General features: G+C 41.6%; 1 protein-coding gene across 1 annotated transcript; it reads right to left on the bottom strand.

Moving 5' to 3' along the window:
- Positions 1-21: 21 nt before the first annotated feature.
- On the bottom strand, positions 22-21,881 carry tlcd2 (TLC domain containing 2). The gene is made up of 4 exons (XM_018687222.2): positions 21,226-21,881; positions 20,814-20,896; positions 18,240-18,322; positions 22-3,924 (listed from the first exon to the last, which is right to left on the bottom strand). The coding sequence occupies exons 1-4, from the start codon at positions 21,402-21,404 to the stop codon at positions 3,538-3,540; spliced, it is 732 nt and encodes a 243-aa protein (XP_018542738.1). The 5' UTR covers positions 21,405-21,881; the 3' UTR covers positions 22-3,537.
- Positions 21,882-22,397: the final 516 nt, after the last annotated feature.

Genomic DNA, 22,397 nt, shown 5'->3' with positions numbered 1-22,397 from the left:
TGAGTGAAAGGAAAATACAACTTTAATTTCACTGAGCTTTATTTTCACGTTAAACAAATATTGTTATTATATAAACATATAAATTGGAGTTTTAATTACAAAACAATCTCTGCCAAAACATGAAAAAATAAAACTGTTATATTTACACTCAAAGACAAAATTCTGTGTAACGTGACAGTCTAATGCTCCGAGACAGCGGATTTCACTTTCAGAACCTCAGCTGGTCTCGGTCGCTTCTGTATTCCAGGTTTTTCCCCTTAGTGAAGGGTTTAAAAGTCCTCGACAAGCTGCACAGTGTCAATAGTCTTCACCGCTGTTGTTAATTTCATTTTTTAAACAGTAAACAATGTTCAACATTTCACCAATCACCAGGAAAAAGAAGTCTATAAATGAGCAAACAGGGAAATAAAACTGGTCTTATTTGTAGGTTGTGTTAAGGAAATGCTGCTTTTTATTCTCTAATATTGAAGCTAATAAAAAAGCGATGACGACCAAATGCAGTCAACCACCACGTTTATCATGTACAATGAGGAATATGAGGCTGTGTGGCGATACAAGTTCATATCTGCTGCCACTCTCTTGGCATTTCCAAACTTATAAAACCACTGTGTGTGCAGTAATGTTTTGAACTCCAAGTCATATAAGAGCAGGAACTGGAGTGAAGAGAGCGATACAGTAGCTTGTTTTTGGCCAGAGGTCCCTCAGCATCATTTCGACATTTACATGAGAAAGCGTCTGAACTACAAACACACAGAGCAACGTAATAAACAACTCTGGGCTCGTACACATATAACTCCAATTACGTTACAGCCTTGTACAACACACTCACAAATACAAGCTTGTTTGTTAGAAAGAAAGAACTTCAATTGTCACCAGTTGTCTTCACTACAACCACAAAGCTGCCCTACAAATTTAAACTAAAAAAAAAAAAAAAAAAAAATCTACATTCACAACAGAAATTCAAAAAGGGGAGATACTTTTGATCTTAAAAAAGGCAACGGGAATCAACCACAACAATAATTCAAATTCTACTGCCTTCCTCTTAAACAGTGCCGTTTGTTTAGTGCAGCGATGTCTGAGTTTAACGTGGACAAAAAGTTTAATTTGTTTGGCATCACTTAATCAGCTGCAAATACACTCAATTAGCAGTTTATTAGGTACACCATGAAGTCTAATACAAGAGTCCTGTGATAAATCCTCCTTCATGAGGGTTATAATGTTGTTTTAGAGATGTTTTGATTTTATGATCATTCTGGCGGCTGCAGTTTGTGGTGCTGTTGACCCGTGTTGCATTATACAGACAAAACTGAACATTACGGCCATAAAGAATGAGGATTTATTGCTGGATTGTTGTTTAGACTGTTTTAGCTTGGTGTTCCTTATAAACTGCCAACTGAGTCAGTGCTTTCAGCTGACTCTAAATTTACAATTTGGGTGTGATGTTTCCTTTGAACTGCAACCAAGTATGTGAGTGTCACTGAACATGCTGCTGCACTTTATAGTATCAACAGTTTCAAGCTCAGAGACACTGGGTCATGGAAACTGCAGCTGGAGAAACAAAAACTGAACAAAATTATGACCCAAAGTGGCAAAATGCCCACAACAACATGACTTACACGATCAACTTCACTATAAATCGACTGTTTTTCACAACAGGGAAATTCATTGAACATTAAATTCATTCCATCTTTAATCCACAACTTATCGTCAGTACAAATAAATTACAAATATACACAATTTAAGCCCTCAAGACAATGAATATACACCCCCCAAAAAAGCAACAACACAAAACATGAATGGCATCACATATTTCCATGTAAGGACTGATGTGAGTTAGAAGAGTAGGCAGCTGTGTGTATAACAGTTTGCTGTATTCACAGATCTCAGACCTGCTTGTTCCAACACTGACCTCAGGAATTTCTCTGCATTTATTTGTGCTAATTGGCTACTTCATATTCAAGGCAGGATGGCACAGATCTACAAAGATGTTACAAAATGAAGACACCTCTGGTGGTCTTGGCTATGCTGAGGTCACTGAGGTGATGATAAGGAGTTTGCTGTCCTCCACAGGCCGAATGAGGAATAACAGGTTCCTGCCTGTCTGAAAGCTCCTACTGCAGACTGTACACCATCATGGGATGATAAACAATACACACACAATCGTGAAAATATTATTGTCAGTTAGCGCTATCTACTATTATTTAGCTTGTTTTGTTTTCCTGCCATTCTACAGGTTTCAAGTGTACTCAACAAAAGCAGCAGCTGGTGTCAGAGGTTTTCTGACACCGGCCCCTGACGGACACTGACGTCTCTGGTGATGGCTGCTGGGAGGTCTTTTCTCCCTTCTGCCACTGTGATTGATCCGTGAGCCAATCGAGTCAGACTCGATTTAATTTTGTTCCTCAAAGATTTACTAAGAAAAGCAACCTGCTTGTAAGGTTCAGGGTTCTACTGTATAATTAAAATATTTGCAACGTCTGCTAAGACTGATTTACCTCTGATTTGTTCAGGTTTGGTGAATTCTTTTTCCTATATGTTTTAACACAATCTGACAAAGCACTAAATGGCTGTAACTGTTAAATGACTAATTAAGTCATATCTGTTTAATCTAAATGCAACTTCAACATATTTAATCTACATATGACTACCCTCTTTGTCTCCTCAAGTGAGGACTGGTATTTGTTGGATTTCCTTATTCTACAAACTTTCTTCCTATAAAGTTTTACTAATGTTTTTCCTCTATGATAACAAACAACCTGCCAAACACTGACAGTAAAGCTTGTTTTAGAAAGAGGTAAGGAACTATTACAAGCTTTCTGAGGTAGCAGGCGGCTTTTAGTTGAGGACATTTGGTGGAAAAAAAGACATATTCACCTCTGCTGTATTAGTGTTACACAACAAGAGGGTTTGGATTCATACATTTTTTTACTCAGTGGTAAATAAACTTTAGGTGAGATCTTTAAATATCCCACATCAGCATACGTCTGTATTTATGTAAAATATGTTTATAATATGTATAAATAAAAGGTTAATCTTATGATATAATTAAAGATATTCTGTATTTGTTTCTGCTTATGTATACATGAGTGTTGGAGCATTTGTTTTACAAACAGTGTGTCTTCACTTACCAGAAGCTACATTTAGAACAGATTTAGCTGAAACACCCTGTGGGACAATAAGGCGTTTGGTGTCGTTTTACAAAGCCTTGCATTGTTCATAAGAAATATCCTCCATCTGCCATTAGTGAGCCACTAATGGCACTTAAGGATGACGGGAGCACATGAAGCCCAAACTACAACAAAATGTAGCTTTCAGCATGAAGACTGTGTGATCTGCGTTTGGATTGAAGCAAATTGATTGCACCTTGTGTGGACGTACCTGTACAGTATGAAAGACACAAAGACTCCTCCATCTCCCAGCTATGAGAATACTACACACAGGCAAAACAGTACCAAAACTCAGCCACAGGGTGTTAACGTACAGCAATGAGTGTGGTTATGAATCTAATCCTTCTTGTGCCTCCTCTTCTCCTCCTCTCTACATCTCCTTCTCTTTCTCTTTCTTGGTCTCCCGGGTGCTGCTCTTCAAAAAGTCGCTCCGGAGCAGCCGGTAAAAGAGGACAATATTCATGGCCGTCATGATGGCCATGCCCACGCTGCCCAGCGTGTAGGCGAGCAGGGGCACCTTGTCCCTGTTGAGCACCAGCCAGCGGGTCATCCAGGCCAGAGTGTTGATGCGGAACACCACGTACGTGCCCAGGTTGATCATGCTGTTGACCCGGTACAGCGTACCCGTGGCAATGTTGGCCATGCGCAGGATCTGTCTCAGGTGGAGGAACACAGAGTTTATCTCCACCAACAGGGCCACCACGGCAAAGCCAACGTAGCGGCACGACAGCACAGAGAGGCCAAAACAGGTGATCACCTACAGGAGAAGACGATGAGAGAAGAGACAGGGAGGAGGAACGTTACAATGGATGAGGCAGAGCATTAATCAACAACATTTTCAGTATGTAATGTGCTGCATGGTTAATTTATTATGATTTAGCTAATTAAAATAATAAATACACTAATTATACACTTTTAAGTTACTTAATCTGGTGATTTGAAGTAGACAGTATCTGATATATTTTCCACCCATCAGCTGATTCTAATGCCAACATTAGTGCAAGAGCTTTTCAGAAATATTTTTATTAAGGAAAGGTGTTTTTTAATTGTTCTAATGCACTTGATGATTTCACAGGTGAACTCAGTGACTCACTCTTAAAAGAAATGTAGATTCTATCAGGAAAACACAAAGTTCATATAAACACGGCAGTCTATCAGTATTCATAATCTTTCATAACTTTGTGGTGATGACCGAAGATGGAAGGAGGTGATTTCCATGTTTCCACCATGATTTCTTATGCACTCGTGTCTGAATTTTTTCACTCAGTGACCACGAGGAAGGACACCACTCCCATGACTCATTTCTGCTGAGCAGTGCTTATGAAAGTCTGAGATGTAACAGACACTTTGACACCACAAGGTGGCAGCAACGTGGTTCAAAACCAGCCCAAAAAAAGATTCATGAGCACTGGCAACTGAACTGATCCTGTTTGCTGATATTACACTGAAGAATCAGGGGAAAGGATCATGACCAGTATCTGATGTGTTGTGACAGTGAGTAAAAGCTCTGCTGTCTAACTCGCTCACAGCAGCTGTGTTGCAGGTGTAAAATCTGAACGACAGAAATGTGTTGATGCTGCAACAAGTTGTTCGGCCAGCTCTCCACAGGAGCCGGCGACCCACTTGCACCACCACATTTCAACAGCTCCATTCACACTCAGAGCACACTCGTAGCGTAGCTGGAGGACAAACCGTGTCCAGACAGATTGTACTTTGGTTTCAGACCTGTTACAACCTAAGCTGCCATGTTCATAAATCAAGAGTAGATGGCGGCAGTGAAGGGGAGATAGTGAAAGAAGTGTAGAGCAGCCCACAGTAAATCAAGCCTTTGGTTAGTTAGTGCGGGTCATGGGATAAATACTGGTGTGAGAATAACCTGTATCATCAGTCGTGGCTGTCTGGTGTGTGCGTGTTTCCTATGGGGTCACAGGATGCCCTCTCTAATGCAGCAAACAGTCATGGGATGCGCTGTAGCAGGTTAGGCAACAAGGCATGTGAGGGAAGTCAGCGGTAACTGGAATTTACACTATGTGTTCACTGTTTTACACTGACAAAGGTTCAGAAGCTTTTCTTCTCTGGACATGTTCAACTTCCTGTAAAAGCATCAAACACCTGTAAACAAGTTCAATTAGTTTTAATGGGTTGTTAGTCTTAATATTACTTATTAAGTGCATTAAGTGTCATGCTCTTTGAAAATTATTCAAAATGTCATCTGAATGGTTTATGGCGGCATTAAACCAACACGAGTGCCTGGTTCACAGCAAATTACATGTTAGTTCATTCATATGTGCTAGTCAAGGGGAAACTTTGACCTGTAAGTGGCAACCACTACTGCTAATACTGTCGCTGAACAACAAACACTGATTTTAGGATTGGCTGACTTACACACACTCACCTCAGGTAATCATAGTAAAAATCAAACTGTTCACCGGTCGCCAGGAATGACAGCAATGACAAACAATTACAGTGACGACAGTGAAAGCACTGTATTTAGCAGCGCAAACAAACTGCCTCATCGATGTCAACAAGACACAGGGCTTTCCACTACAACAAAACAACACACACATATGTGAGATCATTGGTCGGTCACTCTCTTGTTACATCCCTCTTTGGTAAAACAGGTGCCCCGTTATCAAAATGTTAGTGACCTGTCCACCTTCAGTGGCTTTGGTCCCAGAAAATGGGAAATAATACGCGTTATCTCATTTTTTATTTTAACAACCAACGGACAGATGTTGCATTAACCACTAAAAATCTTAACTTGATCAAAAGTATGCCAAAAAAAAAAAAAACTTAATCTCTTTTCACAGCAGCTCAAAACTTTACTATTAAAATACCGCATATAGATTCCTAACAGTATAAATATGAAACATTTAAAAGAACAAATAATCTGTATCTGTACTGGACAAAGTTTGAGAGACTGTTTTTGTTTTTGGGTTAGACTGAAATGATGTGAGATCAAGAATCCCTTATTTGGGACAAAAACAGAAAACACGGTCACGCTGAAGGACAGTGTCCTCTGTTGTGAGCTCTCAAATTCTTAACGCTGTGACAGTTGTGATACGACACAGACGAGACACAACTCCAAAACAACAGCAGACAAAGACGAGGGATACAGATTCCTGTCAAATGGCTGCAGAAGATAAACTGTGCACCAGGGACCATAATGTAATACAGTGTGAACTAGACAAAAAACACACACACGGTGACACTGAATATGAATCCTCCATTCATCCATCTTTACACACAAACATGAGGGTCGTGTTTTTAAAAAAAGCAGAGATGAGAGGATGAGAGACAGATGATGAGACAAGATATATACTATACAGTGGTGAACATAAACATGCACTCACTGCTTTACAACCACGATACCTACAGTAAAAACAACACGTGAAGAGGTTGTGTGTGTGTGTGTGTGGTATAAATACCCACATACAAGTTAACACACCACACACACACAAACACACAGGCCAAGCCACAGCCTCAGCCACATCAACCAGTGGTCTTCAGCCTGGCTCATCTGACGTCTAATCTGATCTGGGAAGATAAAACACGATAGAGCGGGGGACTGGGAAGGTCAAAACAAACCGTTACACAACTTTAAGTGAAGATGATGAGGATGAAGTCAGTAACAAAGTGGGAAAATAAGGCTGAAAACACAACTTCCATTAATTAAATGACATTAAATTGTAGAGGAGCTTAATAATAATCTAAAAGTTTGAGACATTTTTAGATAGAAGATAAGATACATCAACAGAACAGGTCAAGGAGGACTATAGTTGATCTGACTGCAGCTGATTTGATTTCATTAAACCATAAAGGAGATGGAATCACATCAAACCTCTATTACATTTGGACACTATATGAGATGCTTCCTGAGGCTTCTTAATGTGAAAACATCATACTGTTATGTTCCTCCTGCACATGTATCTAGTTTTATGGTGGTGATCTCTCTTTTATTGACGTCTGTACATCGTCTGTCAGCCAATGAGAGCCGTCCGTTACCTAATCTCACTATAAACATTGATAGCAGAGCAGCTCAGAGTGTCACAATGACGCAATAAAGTTTAAACCATATGTCACTAACACCTACACCTCTGTAATACGTTTTAAGGCTACCAGCAGCAAATATTAACGTGGTGAACCATAAAAAGTTAGGCTGACAAAATGAACAAAAGAGCCACAATGTGTTAATCCTGCCAGTCCAGGGGGTTTGTGACTGTGACCGCTGATCTGACCATACCAGGTCATCACCGGGTGACAATCACCTCATGTGGCTCAGCAGCCAACCAGATACCAGCAGTTTGCCAAAATCATCATGTCGCTCTGTCTGTGAGCATAAGTCATCCATAAAGGACAGAGGTCAGCTCCCACACCCTGCACTGCTGTCAGCACCCTGAGCTCAAAGTCTATGAGGGGGGAATCATAGTAATCCCCCTACTAGCCCCTGGATCTATCAGACGATTGGAATAATTCAGCATTAGCTGGATTTTCCCCGCTAAGCTCTGCTGAAGCTTGATGTTCACATGTGACTCGACAGTTGAGTGGACAGACACCTGTCAGGTCACAGGTGGATTTTGATGACTTCTTTCGACAAGAATAAACTTTCAATCTCAACTTCAACAGACACAGACAAGAAGTTCTTCAAATGCTCATGAAAATAAAAACAACTGAACAACCTTTATCTATTGTCTACTGCTGTTTCCATGTTTGAGAATGAACAGTGGGTATTCATGGTATGGGGACAGAGGAGGGTAGTCTTTAGGTTTAAAAGGGATGGAAGAAGATAGAGCGAGTGTTATTTGACCTTTGGACTGCACTTCTATACATTAACCTCCTGTTACAGCCACCTGTATAAAATCTAAGCAAAGGGCTGAAAAACAAGGTGGTGTGGGTGTTTGTTCCCTGTATTTTCTCCCTGTGGGCTCAATTAAATGTTCCCTACGCACTGGTGAGGGACCTTCTCGTCCCACTTTCAGGGGGGAAACGCCGGGTGCAACGACGGTAGGCAAGTACAGCAAATGGTGGCATGAACAATGTGAAACCTAATAAGCTGGTATCTGTTTTCCTGACTTTTAGCTTCAAAGGAAACAATCCAATCAGATCACAGGTCAACCAAAAAGTGGGGTAAAGTTCACGTGATAAAACAATCAAGATGGCAGGTAGTAATAAACTGTGTGTGTGCTTTTAAATTGGCAAAGAAACACAGCGGCAGATAAAAAGCAAATAAAAAAAGACAAATTTCGCACCAAAAGAAAGATAACAGAGGCTGAACAGGTGCACACTTTTTCAATTTGTTTTGAAAAAGCATTTTTGCCTTTATATGGCATTGCTTTGTCTGCTTGCCTTTAAAAGTTTGCTGTTACTTTCTTCTTTAAATACTCTGTCAACGTTTTATGAAAGTCTGACACAAATGTATTACTGTTATTACAGTATGGACACGGGATTCCAAGATCATTAATCATTAAATCAGAATAGTAAAGGTGTGAGGCTTTTTATGTGTATCATTATTGCAGTGTGTGGTGTCACGTCCCGCCCTCTGCCTGCAGGATTTTCTCTAGTTTGCATTTAAACCGGACAGTCATTAGCCTGATGTGGTAGCACCTGTTAAGCCTCTACCAGACCAACCTGCTCTCAGTCTCTCTCTGCCCCAGGTTTCACATCACCAGGGTCTGGTTCCTTTGACATTGTTTACTGCCCTCACCACTCTCACACATCTATAAACTTACAACACCTCGGGTACAGCGGGTAGTCACACCCCATGCTTGTCCTTTTGTAAATAGCCTCGATCATTTAAAATCAACCTTGGCTTGTTTTCTCTCCTTGTCATAAAGTTTGTGTTACAGTAGTCGAAGCAGACAGAGAGGTTTTTATTATGACAAACCCAGTTTCCTTGCCTCTGGCTGATAACTTGCTGGCTGGCTCAGACAGAGGAGAAGCTCAAGTTTAGTACCAGTGCAGCCCGTTTCTTACAATGGACAAAATGAGTGTTGAATGATAATGAGATCACGTGGAGAAAAAAAAAAAAGAGGAGGGTGGTGCAGTTAGAGGAGGGAGGTCATTAACCCAAGAGGCTCACAGAAGCTTGACACACTCTAGCACATACACACAAACAACCTCCATCCTCAAAAACATGCCATCTCCCTAGAGTCTCATAGCAGCAGGGGTCAAAGGTGTTGGGGTGTTGGCAGCTAAACAGCTCTAAACAGCTGGGTGGAGAGTTTAGTATCAGCAGGCCTGGTGGTTACAGTCCTAAACAACCGCTCTCGCCACAAACATGATTGAGAAAGCACTACTTTCTATCACTCACATCAACAAGACATCTGTATATTCCCTGACCTCCTGTGATAAATACACCCTAAAAATACATTACTGGATGGGCAGTGCTTCCCTAATACAGGTCATTAAGGGATAGGAAGTGGTCTAGTGAAGCTGATGGAGAGGAAAGTAATAGGAAGCTCAGCAGAGAGATGTTAGCCATCTGGTCATAGGCAGACCATCAGTGGGTCGATGAGAGTGTGGGAGGGCTCAAAGTCTATAAGAGAAAATGGAGGGAAGGATGTTCGGCTTGGAAACACGAGACAGTAATGATTACACGCACAAAGAGGGAGTTCAAAGATTAAGAAAACACACACACACTGACACACACTGATGGCGGTCCTAACTATTATCATGCGACCTGCGTTAAACCTCGTCAGCTGACAGCAGCACAGCAGGCCGTTTCAGCGCCTCGCTGTCACAGACATCTGGTCAATTGACCGGATGCGCTCACACACAATTATTCAGGGCAAATATGATCAATTTGCTGTGACTGGGTATTCATTTCTAAGAGTATGTGTGTGTGTGTGTGTGTCACACAGTACGGGCTGAAAGAATGAGTCTTAGTCCTCGTCAGGTGAGGCTCTGTGAGTGTTAGGTGCGGCGTGTTTTGATGAATCACAGTCACTTGATGTATTCAGGCACTGGGTGTGAAGGGAGGAGCAATACTTTGTATGTCCTGGAGGATGTACTGTATGTCTCAGCCATTACCTCACTTCTCAGAGTGGCCAAAGAAGACGGGAGCCAGTGATGGCTTTTCCAATGCATTGTAATGCTCATTAGGACCAGGAAGCACCAGAAAGCTCGTGAGATCTGATGATATTCCCCACTGTTCACGGGCTGCAGCGACTGCAGCATTGTGATCCGATGTTGTAGTGTTTAACTTATCTTTGACAAGCAGAAAAAAATACACATTCCTTTAAGAAAGGAACAATTGCACTCGTCATATTTTACTGATTCACCACTGTTTTTCATTGTTAGGTTTATGTAGTTCCATATAATAACCCCACTGTAAAACCATAACATGTTAGAGGTTAAACAAATAAGATGTAACATGTTCATTTGTAAACTTAAGGGGTGTTAGAAGGCAGATGGACAGAGCTAGAGTAGCTGTTTCCTGTAAATAAATGGTCTTTGCAATTATAACATACAAATATTATATACTGGTAATATACTTTTGGTTAATTCATAATCCTTATTATGACAAAATCCCTGACAATGACTGTAGTTACAGTGAAATGGTTAAATCCACTTACTACAAATATTCAGTGTGAGGCTGTTCCTACGCTGCACTCTCACATGCTTGCATACCGCCCACGCTGCTTTTGGAGTCATACGCAAATACTCTGGTATTCCCACAGCAGGTGGATCTCAGCCAAGTTTGTTCTCTATCTTTTTCATGCATTGGTTCTTGGCCATTAGGTGTGGCGACCGCGGAGAACAAATGCACAGCTCCCACTTTGCCCCACCTTGCTTTTCAGCAGTGACAGGTAGCTTACGAAGCGTCAGCTCCCTCTGTTTTCTAAACCCGCTGATGGATGGATGCCTTTACAAACAGCATTCCTAGTTGTTATGCCAACTGTGAACAAATGCCACCTCCTTTTTTTTCAGGACACTCTGCTTTTCCAGTCTCTTTGGAAAGCATGGCACGTGTGTAGCACAACTGGTCTTCTCTGCTGTCTACCTGTAGGCTGAAGACAGCGTAATGTGACGCTCATTCGAACTAGCCTGCTCTGTTCAGGATGGATGGGACCTGCATCTGTGCAGCTTATTTCTACTTAATTAGATTTCATAGTCCTTAGCCTTGATAAGCAATGTGATGGGATTAAATTAAATATGTCATAAGTCTGTTTTTGCACACATGCTCTCAGCTCTTTTCTTCTTAAAAAATCATATTTTTTTCTTAAATGATTCATTGTTTGCAAGATCTTCTGTTTATTAACTTGAAAGTCCCAACCAATGCTAACAGTTTTCTTTTTCTGTCTTTATGGTCACAACAGGTGTTAATTATTCTCAGTAGTGTGCAGTCTGAGTGGGCATACATTATGTAAGCTTTCTGTGTCTTAAATCCGCATGGTAATGCACAAAGTCAAACATGTTACGCATCTTTAATGAGGCTTGATCTCTATGCTGCTGTGTAATTAAATTCTGTCAACAAACATATGCCTAACTTAAGAAAACATATCCTACCCACACATCCTGGAAGTTCACATCAGTTTTCAGTCCACAGTGACTGCTTTGTGCCTCACAGCAGCATTTCTATGGTTGATAAAGAGACGAGAAGCTGCACTCTTGTATGTGTGGATTTTGTGATGTGCTGCCCCTACATTAGAGGAGTGTGAACTGTTTCTAACACAGAAACAATGGACAAGGAAATTCCTCAATGTGAGACCATTTTACCATGAGGGGGAAAAAAAATCCCCCACAAAAACAAGACATAATAGAACCAGAGCGTGGAGGCTCTCATTGGTTTGTATTCCATGTGAGGGGGCGGCACAAGCTGCAGAGAGTAGGTGGACGGGGGGGGGATGGGGGAGACGCTTGGAGGGTATACAAGACAGTGTGTGTAATATATGGAGTAGAGCTGCAGCACATAAATGTTTTTTTTTTTTTTTTTTGGAAAGGGGGGGGGGGCGCACACATCTGCAGAAGCTCTCTCAGGAAGCGGGAGGTTTGCTGTATGTGTGTGTCTCTCTCTTGGGAGCCTGAGGTTCATGTGGAGACCAGATGTCTGTCCTCCTGTCTGGATATACGCAGAAAGGGGGTACCTCCTGGGGTTCCCCCCACAAAAAGATGACTGCTAAGAAACACACATACATCACGATCTTTGCCAAGAAAACCCATACACATTCCACTTTCCATTTTGCAATACGTGCCTCTCCCCACCTCATTGGCTGTCATTACTCGAAGTATGTGGCGTGATATTGTTGTCTTTGTATCATTCGAGGACCTCTCCCTCAGCTAACTGTGTGCTCTGCTAAAATTTCCCGCAAAAACAACAGTGGCTCCAGCAGCTCACGGTTTGCAAACATTATGTTGACACTGGAGCTTTTAAAAAGTAACACTCGTTCCACGTGGTTTGTTGCACCAAAGTATGGGTCGGAGAGGGGGAGTGGCAGAACCCACAGATTGTGGATGGCTGGAAATATATCTGTGGGCTGGAGAGCAAAAACAAAAACATACCATACATACTCAACCAGTTGCTGCTGTGAAATACCAAGAGGCCCTGGCTGTTTTATACATAATACAATGACACAAGGGTATATTACAGACCACACTTTACACCTCTTGTTGACATTCCCTCTCAGCAACATACTTGCTAATGTTGTTGTCAAACCAAGACTAACCCCTGGAGGAAGTGCATCCATCAGGAAATAGACCAGCTGAGCTTCAGATTTGTTTGTATATAGAGCTGCTGCTGGAGCAACAATGGAGACTTCAAACCAAATGTAAACTGTAAGGATTACAATACTTGCCAGTCAGTATTTGTCTGTACTGCCAGCAGCCAGTGGAGGGAGCAGCCAAATCAGAGAGAAGGGAGCTGATAGAGGAAAACAGACGTATAAACCTGGAGACCATCTTGCCAAGTTTTGTGCCTCTATCTTACACGGTTGTGATGCTGTCGTGGTGATAAAATCTGTCCACAGGCAGACACCTGCCAAAGTACTCAAAACAGAGCAGTTCCTGCCACAGTGGATGTCTCCAGGACCACATTCTGTCATGCTGACACACACAGACTCGCAAAGTGAAAGCTACAGCTGCTACTTGCTGTCGCGACTGGTAATAATCTGATTCTTCAGAGTTGAAGATGCAGAGATCCAAGGCAGATGTGGCATTCCAGTGACATGCGGCATCACACAACCAACAGCATGGCCAACGACCAAATACAGTGTGTTCCTGCCTCCGAAAGTGACATTCCCTGTTGGCTACATGAGACAGCTTCACACTCCTCCCACAAATATCTATTTTCATGCCTGGTAAACTGAGACAAGTTCCATTCATATCTGTGGTTGGTACAAGATGAACCTTGAGGAGGAAAATGTGACTGAGGTTAGATGTGAAAACATGGCAAATATGAGCGTACAAGCACCTAAGATCATTTCCAGACAAATGTGTGCAGCTGTTTCAGTGATAAACTGAAATCTGTCAATCAACTGAACTCCTTACAGAAGGTCCTTGGAGGTTGTGGAAGATGAAAACCATCTTTTTAACGTTAACATTAATTAGTTGCAGCTAAGTAGTATAGATTGTATAGATAGAGGGCACAATTATATGAGCCCATTTACAAAGGCTCCTCATCCAGGTGGAGGAATTATGAAGTAATCTATGAGAAGAATTGAAATAAAAATCCCAAATTCAAAATCCAAGAACCTAAAGCTGATAGACAAATCCAAGAGGGATCAATGTGATCACTGCTATGGTGGCTTTTACTGAGCTATGATGCTTCACAGTTCATCATGAACTATAGGAGAAAATATGACTGAGTTCTCTATTTTACTCAATGTGTGACAGGACACTCAGGCTGATTATTGCAATTTTGGAAATCGCACAAGGCAATTGAGCAATTAATTACTCCCCCAGAGCGTTACAAAATCCTGTGCGTGTTTTCTGTGTGTGAAAGAAAAAATGAAAGTAAAATGTTACAAAATTAAGACCCATGTAAGCAGAATAGTGGAGAGATTATCAAGAGTTCACTGCTTTAAATCTGAAGTGGACAAACTACACAGAGCAGATGTGATTGGAAACAGCATGGATCCTCAAACAGGCGATTAATCCCTGATCTGTTTTAGAGGAGTGTTGCCCTTGGCCCCTACGCCATGAAGATAATTGAATTCTGTCTAATGAGAGAGGGATGACATGTATTTACGGAAGGAAACAGCAAACATGCTGCAAAAACTTCAAACCCCTGTGAGAGGGCAAAGAGAGAGCACAAGGGCAAAACTAATCCACTTGGTGTTTCCACTGTTTATTATCACTGACAATCTCAAAAGAGAACATTGGACATGCTGTTATTCACATGCTTTCCTTCTTCACGGAAAAAAATATTCTGCCCTTCTAGGTCTGCCTGGCATCCTTCTCTACTGGCTCACATTTTAAATTAAAAGCTCACTATTTCCAAGAGTCATGGGCAAACAAGACTGAAAGAGACTCAACACGGGGGACGAGGGTTTTTCTTCTTTACAAGAACAGCAAACAAACCTCGGTTTTACATTAACCATGTGTACATCAGTTAGCCCAGCTCAAACGATGGAAAAATGTAATTTCGCTGTACTCTTTCTACACTAGTTTCAGAGACAACACATTTATAATTATTTTTAAAAGTCCTGTATGTTATTAAAAAGTCACTATATATAGGGTATGTATATGTTTAACCTCCTCAGAGGAAGGCACCCTATCTCTGGCTGAAGTATCAGGACTTCCTGTTTTCCAAAGGAGGCACGAGGTTATGGCTGACAGGGTCTCATCAGGCGTGAGTGAGTGCAGCAGGGCCCGCATGTTTCTCAGACAGAAATAAGAAGCTGTAATCTCCACTTCAGTCAATAAGACGGGGGGAAAGAAAGAAAAAAAACTTTCCATGGAATGTCTGACTTTATTATTTCTCCTGGACTGCGACAACAGGGATCAACAAAACTTGTGTTACACCGCATGCTGCTTCACTATATGCTTGTATAACAGAGGAAACCCTCACGACAGATTATGGATTTTTTTTAAAGGAAAAAATAATTATATGTGCACTTGAGCAGACAGACACTATGGAGGTTGGGGTTAAAACAGAGCACAACAGTAGGGGAGAAAAATGAGATGTGAGAAAAAACACACAAATGTCTGACAGTACAACCACGGCTGGGCAAGATACATAAAAAGCAGATAAAAACTGTTCTAACAATTTAAGAAACTTTTGATTACAACTTGCATCTTCCCTCAGAGCCAATCCTGTAGCTTGAAACTGTCACGCTGATGTTATTTTAAGGCTGAATTAATTACGTCACACCACACTAGTACCAACATTTACAAAAGTGGGTGACAGGTCTGACCACACCTGTAACATTAAAAATTTATTTTCATGATTTGCCTGTGCTAATTTATACCGCACATCTGTCAGCATATGAATATAATAATAGAGCATCAATTGTTGACACAGTGTTCAAAATTTTCCACTCAAGACACCCCCCCCCCCAAAGCATTTTGTCCAGATCTTATAATCACATGAAGCAGCTGGTTTGCTTAGTCACATATTAATGCTTTACATGCAGCAAGGTACGTTTGCTGGGTTACCACATATTGACATTATATGTAGTGTACTGAGAACTACATGAATCAATGTCAAGTTCAAGGTTTGTCTCTTCAACCACGTCACCACATTTATATTTCTGCACAAATCATTGTCATGTCATTTGACCAGGAAATGGTAGATTGAACACAGACTTTGTAAAAGGTATGAGGGACGAGGGAGAAAAGCAAATCAGTGGGCTGAAAATATGAGGAGATTAACCTCCTTCCCCTGACTGTATGACCAGCTGGTCCTGCTTGGTTCAGTGCTCACCTACTGGGTGACTTCAGATGACCACTGTGTCGAGCCCTGATTTGGTTTCCTCGTTTTACAATCCCTCACGAACCTCTAAGACAATAACTTCATTTATTTTAACAGTTACATGAGAGGATCGAGAAAAAAGCCAACAAAATATAAAAGAAAGAGGCCAGATGAGGACAAGATAGCAGAGGAGTGAAGGGAGGATGGCCTTTCAGAAAGGTACATGCCAATCAAGGAGTGAACATCGCTGAAAAGAATGAACGAAAGTCTTGATGATGGTACAATGGAGAAACGAAGGGAGCAAAGAGAGAGAGAGCTAGCTGGCAGAGAAGCACAAAGAGCCATGTGAATGAGAAAGAAATCTCCATCCCTCCCACACTCTAGTGACAATCTGAAGCCAGCTGGACTGGCCAAAGCACCCATTCACTAGGTTTCCAGGAAGTGGAGGAGAAAAAAAAGCAAAAGAGAAAACTTTCTGAAAAAAGGGGGAAACAGCTATCTTCTCTCAAAGTCTGTTAGAGTGAGGATTTCCACCACTGAAACACCGGGTCTCACCTGGGAAAAACTAACTCAGATGTGCCTTTAACTTTGATTAGAAACAAAAGACCCCTGATGTTACAGACTGGTACTATCACCACCACACAAACCCAGCTTACCCCCTCCGCAACCAAAAGCATCATGAGTAGTGAGAACAACGACATTCGAAAATGAGGCAAGGCCAGGTCAGGTTGTTGCAAAACTACCTTTAAAAAAACTACAAACTTCAAAACATATTACGTATTCTAAGAGATTCAATACCAAAAGAGTAAGAGGTGCTACAATTTTACTTGCTGCATCTAGTGAAACGGGACAGCTGCAGAAATTTTCTGACTCTGGTATAGCACTCAGCGACCACTGTGCTCGATGGAAATTGTGACTCTGCAGAAACCACCAAAAGAAATCTTGCAAAGGTTCACCATTCTCCAACTTTGGATCATTTGATTGGTTGTTCTGCCATGTGCCTGTTGCAAGAAACTCCTATATCCCTTATCATGCAACCATTCAACTACCAAAACCATTTTTCCTGGCACAGTCTCAGCCTCTGTGTTAGTGTAAACGTCCCCCCGCTGTGATTGTGTGAGAGAGATACTGAACGTTTTAGAGTTGTTTTGTGTGTAAATGTGTGGAAAAATATCTAGAGAGAACACTTGAAATGCCAGAAAAATATTAAAGATTGTATACATTTACATTGATATACACTGCATGTCCATGTTTAGATATGAAGTATGTTGATACAGCTATTTTTGGCATGTTTTTCCTCTGTTACTTCATCTTGAACATCAGCGTGCAATCTGCTTTTTTCTTACAGCACAAGTCTGAGTGACCTGATTTCTAAATTCTGCAGACAAATATTTCTACATACTTCAGAGTGAGAACGTTCCCGCATCAACACCCAAACACACACACAAATCACTGCTGCTGTACAGCGCAAATACACTCCTATCCTGTCAGAGGAAATTTTAACCAAAAAGCACTCATGAGGTGAGTAATACACTACAACAAGAGCAAGAGCTTGGCAACAGAAAGCAATACACAACATCAGCACGGTCTTGGATGTAGGTCACGCAGCCAGAAGGAGAGGGAAAAAAATATTCATTCAGGATGTAGATCTATATTGCCACTTCAGTTCATTTCCCTATTTATTCTCCATGGTGGTTAAAAGCACGAGTGCGGGGAGGGCTAAGTGATCTGACCTGTTCTTCCCTCAAGAAAATATCTCCCATCAGGCCAGCCTGCTGAGGGTCACCGTATCATGAAGATGACTGGCTCTTGTTGTGTGGTTAAGTGGATGGCAAAAGGCAGAGGGAGTCGGGTGGAGTTCATCTTTCTCAAGGCATGAAAGAAGGTTGAACGTTTGGCTGGGGGGGTGGGGGGGGCTGTGACACTGCAATGATTGTTTCTTTGTTCCTTCCCTCATTTGTGCTTTGTAACTAAACAAGACAGACGGGTATTTTGTCTTTCCCACGTCTGTGCCTCTGACAGGTATGCTGGGGTTTTGGTGTTTTGTCTAAGAGGTGATTACTGTGTATTGAATTCATAAAGGTGATTGGTGCAATGATGCTCAACGATTTCTTACACAGATGTAGAGGTTAGACAATCTCCTGTTAGTAACGGTCGATGTGAAACATCTGTGGCCATGATATAAAATTTTGTAGTGTGAAAGTGTTGTTTAAAAGACCTACCACAATGTGATGAAAGAGAAGCTCCCAGGACTGATTCAGCTTCTGGTTCAGCACCATGTCAAAGAAGTCATAGATGAAGTAACCTGTGGAGAGAGGCACCATTCAGCCAAGGTTAATGTCATTTTTTAGGTTCAACAGTTCATTAATCAACCAAAACAAAACAGATTCTTTTGACAAGAGCAGCCTCGAGCTGATCAAGTGTGTCGGGGGGAACCCTGCTTCCATGACGACAGCGATGGCAACCAAGATGTGTCTTGGAGAGGGGCTATTCATATCCACCACCCTCAACCCTTCCCCGCCACCCGCCGTATCCATGGTGACAGCTTTTCAGAAAGCTGGAAAAATAATGAAGTGTTGAGGATGGGGGACGGAGGGGTGCACTGGAGCTCAGGCCTTTGGTGAGGCTGGAACTAACCCCATTATGTTGGAAATTTGACACCAGGACCCTTCTGTCGACATGGTGACATGTCTGGGTTCCTCTCACCATAAACAAATCTACTTGCTACCAACAACAGAACAATTATTACAAGATTGGTATCAAGCATTTGGTTCGTTTATTTGCATAATCTGGTCTCCATAATAGATCATCTTGTTTCATAAGGGCATTCACAATGGACAAGGCAAACTCCTACCCAATACAGTCTTTTGAACAATAGCTTTTTTTCACAAGAGGTTGAGTTTGGGTCAAGTTTTGCTATGAATGGCCAACTGGAGCATGTGGCTTGTTAAATAAAAGTGCCAATTCACTGATACCTCTTATCTTGCCCCTGTGTTTTTATAACAATTCACGCTGTCATTCAGTACTGTCTGACACACCTGTATTCACAACACTCAGGTGGAAAAATGAGAAAACTGATCTTGCTTTTTTTAAGCATGTTATTTCTGCTTGCGTTCTGCAGCATGGGAATCGAGACCGTCTGGAGTGTGTTACACTGGCACATTCACATGAATGGGGAATTCCTCTCTTAAACCAGTTGGTCAAACAACCAGGTTTCAGGCTGATACATGCCAACGACATGACTGTGTTGAAATAACCCAGCTAAGCAGGTGAAACCTGATTAAGACACCTGGCTTAGTCTGATATTGACCGAGTTACTGCACCATGTAAACATCTTTCTACTGTGGCTTTTGGTTTTTGTGGTCTCTGTAAACTTGACTTTGTTAGAATTATGAATTCTTCTTTATACTGTATCATGAAATGGAGCAACAGTTACTATCAACATGGCTTTCTGTATTAGAGATAACTTACTTTTCCATTTTATTCATGAAACACCAGAGGGAGAGAGTATTCTTTAAACTAGTTACTTGCAGCAACACGGAGAATGAGCAGCAGTGTTCAAGTCACATGAAAACAGCTGAACACACATAAAACATTAACCATAGTCGGTTCCTCTGCAAGACATTGTTCTGGGCACCGGACAAGGTCTTCATTCAATGAGTGGGGAATCATTTGTGGCATGTCACTGCGAGGTTTGCAGCGTGGTATCCCAGCGAGCTGGGCTGAATGCACACATCTGGTGTACAAAAACTTGCTGAGGCCTCAGAAGAATCACACCACATTTCTGGTGGGAGGGTTTGGGAGGAGCAGCCCCATCACTGGCATCTGATGTGAATGGCTCATATAAATCAACCGACTTTTTGCGCAGTTGGTGTGTTGGTGATGTCACAGAACTGTCCCGTGCCTGGGACCGATCATAATGCCCCCCATTGATCTTCACATACCAAGACTGCTCCTCGCTTTGCAACTTCCAGGGCTGGGCTTCCTGAAAGAATGTCAGACATCCAGGGAATCCTTGGGGAGCCCTTGCTGCCCGGCACAGGTCCAATAAATTTGTGGTTTTAAGTGCTCTCACGTGCCACTAGTTGCTCTAGGATACTTTCAGGATTAATGAGGGAAAAGTGAAAACAGGGCGAGTTGCTATTTTAAGAATGTGGGATAGCACATGCTCTGAGGTTTGAGAAATCGTAAGGAAATCAAGCAAAATCTAATTTATGCTAGCCTCTAATCAGGTTTTTATAGAGTAGACTGTGGCCTATATTGTATTGTCACTAGTGGGGAAAAAACAAACTGGATAGAGACAAATTGGTACAATTTACAAGAGTACACACACACACACACCCTAAAACAAACCCAAACAGCTGTAAAGTCCATCTCCAATTAATTCACATTGATAAACCAGGCATGAGAGTGTTTAAATTATAAAGAGCTTGACATATGCTCACCATTGTAAGAACAATATGGTAAATATTAATTATAACTTTAAAGGACATTCTTACAAATAATATACATATAACACTAATTATACAATTCACTGATATTCAGTTATTCAAACTAATTGCCTGTGCAACCAATTACCAAAATACTTGTCAGGTTAAAATGAAATGTTTTGCATGGACTAAATAAACCCTCTGATCTAAAACTGCACTGACACCATGTAAGAAAATGAGAGTAGCTGACCTGGATAATATTACTTCCCCACTTTGCCTTAAGATGGCACTCTCCTCTCCACTAGCCCATTCAGATAAGGTCACAACTTGTAATTTAACAGTGAACGCTGTAGAGATGCTACTCACCGATTGAAAAGGACACCAGCGCATGAGAAAACACAGTGTGTGTTTCTATCAAATCTTCGGCCATCTGTGGGTGACGGAAAAAGCTGGAAAGATAAATGCACGAGTTCAGATAAATGAAAAATGAAAAAGCTTGTGGAGACATGAGAGTGATTTCTTTACAACTAATCCAGCTACATTTATGCACCTTAAAACCAATCCAGTGACCATATATACATTTTTATATTAAACACGTCATCTATTCTCTATCAAACTCTACATCCTGGTGGAGGATCTCAACAAGTTGCATGGTAAAAATCAGAGGCTGGTCGACAATGAATAACATGAACTACTACATCATCCTTTAATGAAGCTAAGCATAGCATATCCTAACTTCATTCAAAAAATAAAACAGTTTTTACTCGGTTACACTCACCAAAGCACGGCCCATATCGCAGTGATGAGACTGTGCACGAAGGATGTAGAGATATTCCTCCATTTCCATGCATTCCTGGCGGCAGATTCAGGCATGGGGAGTTTACTGACCCCTGCGTTGACAAGTCTGAAAAACCCGACGGAGCCTCCAGTCGTCAAAATGACTGAACTCAACTCCATGGCTGAGGTGTCCGTCTGATAGCTGAAGACTTCACAGGCCAATGTGTCCCCCCCACCACCAAAAAAATAAAAATAAAATAAAATGAGAGCGGGTGTATAAACGCGGCAGAGCCTACGACTGTGGTCCAGACAGAGAGAGGCGACTGAGGGCGACTTGTTTGCGACGAACGAGACAATCACGTTAACATACCGGTGTATTCCCCAATCACCGACGGTCACTCGACACTCAAAGAGGCTCGTGAAACGCAGGAAAAAAGCGCGTTTCTTTCACTGTTATTGTCCAGAAAGAGAGAGAAGGTGTGGACAAGACTGTCAAATGATTTCTCCGTCACTCGGACTGGATGTTTATGGTGTTTCTTCTGTAGAAAGCTGTATGGTCACAGGTGTAACCGGTTGAGGTGAAGCCTCGTTTATAGTTGTGAAACCGTCCTGTTGTAAAACCTCATCCCCTCGCTTGTGTAACTTTTTGACATCAACAGAAACCAAACAACGGCGTCTCCCCGCCCTACTATAAAGGGGCGCGGCCAAGAGCACGTTTCATGTGTTGTGCCGCGTTTACGTGCTGTCGGAAATGTCTAACTCACACATTGAAAACATACATACACATATAAATGTTGGAAGTATATTGACAACTTGTGCTTTACAGTTTTGTATTGACAAGAACTTGAGACATCATCGATCAAATTCCGACTATGAAAAGGTACAATCAAATTTGGAAATTTTCAAATCAATTAAAGGCTGCTCATTACTATGACTGTTATTACGAAAACAAATTCTGCCATCTGCTGGCTCCCTCTAAGAGCACATCAAGCCTGTTGCAAAGAATCGTTTTTTCCCCTTTATTATCCGAGTATCTTTTGGCACACACAGTTAATTTAACTCATCCATGAATACACACACATAAATGCAATTGGAGAGGTAAGCCATGAGTACACATGCGCCCGGGGGCAATGACCAGCCGCGCAGACAAAAGCATGTTTTGTGTCTCATGTT

The sequence above is a fragment of the Lates calcarifer genome, linkage group LG21 (assembly GCF_001640805.2).
Source record: "Lates calcarifer isolate ASB-BC8 linkage group LG21, TLL_Latcal_v3, whole genome shotgun sequence".
Taxonomy (NCBI): domain Eukaryota; kingdom Metazoa; phylum Chordata; class Actinopteri; family Centropomidae; genus Lates; species Lates calcarifer.
This window is presented reverse-complemented; position numbering and strand designations above follow the sequence as displayed.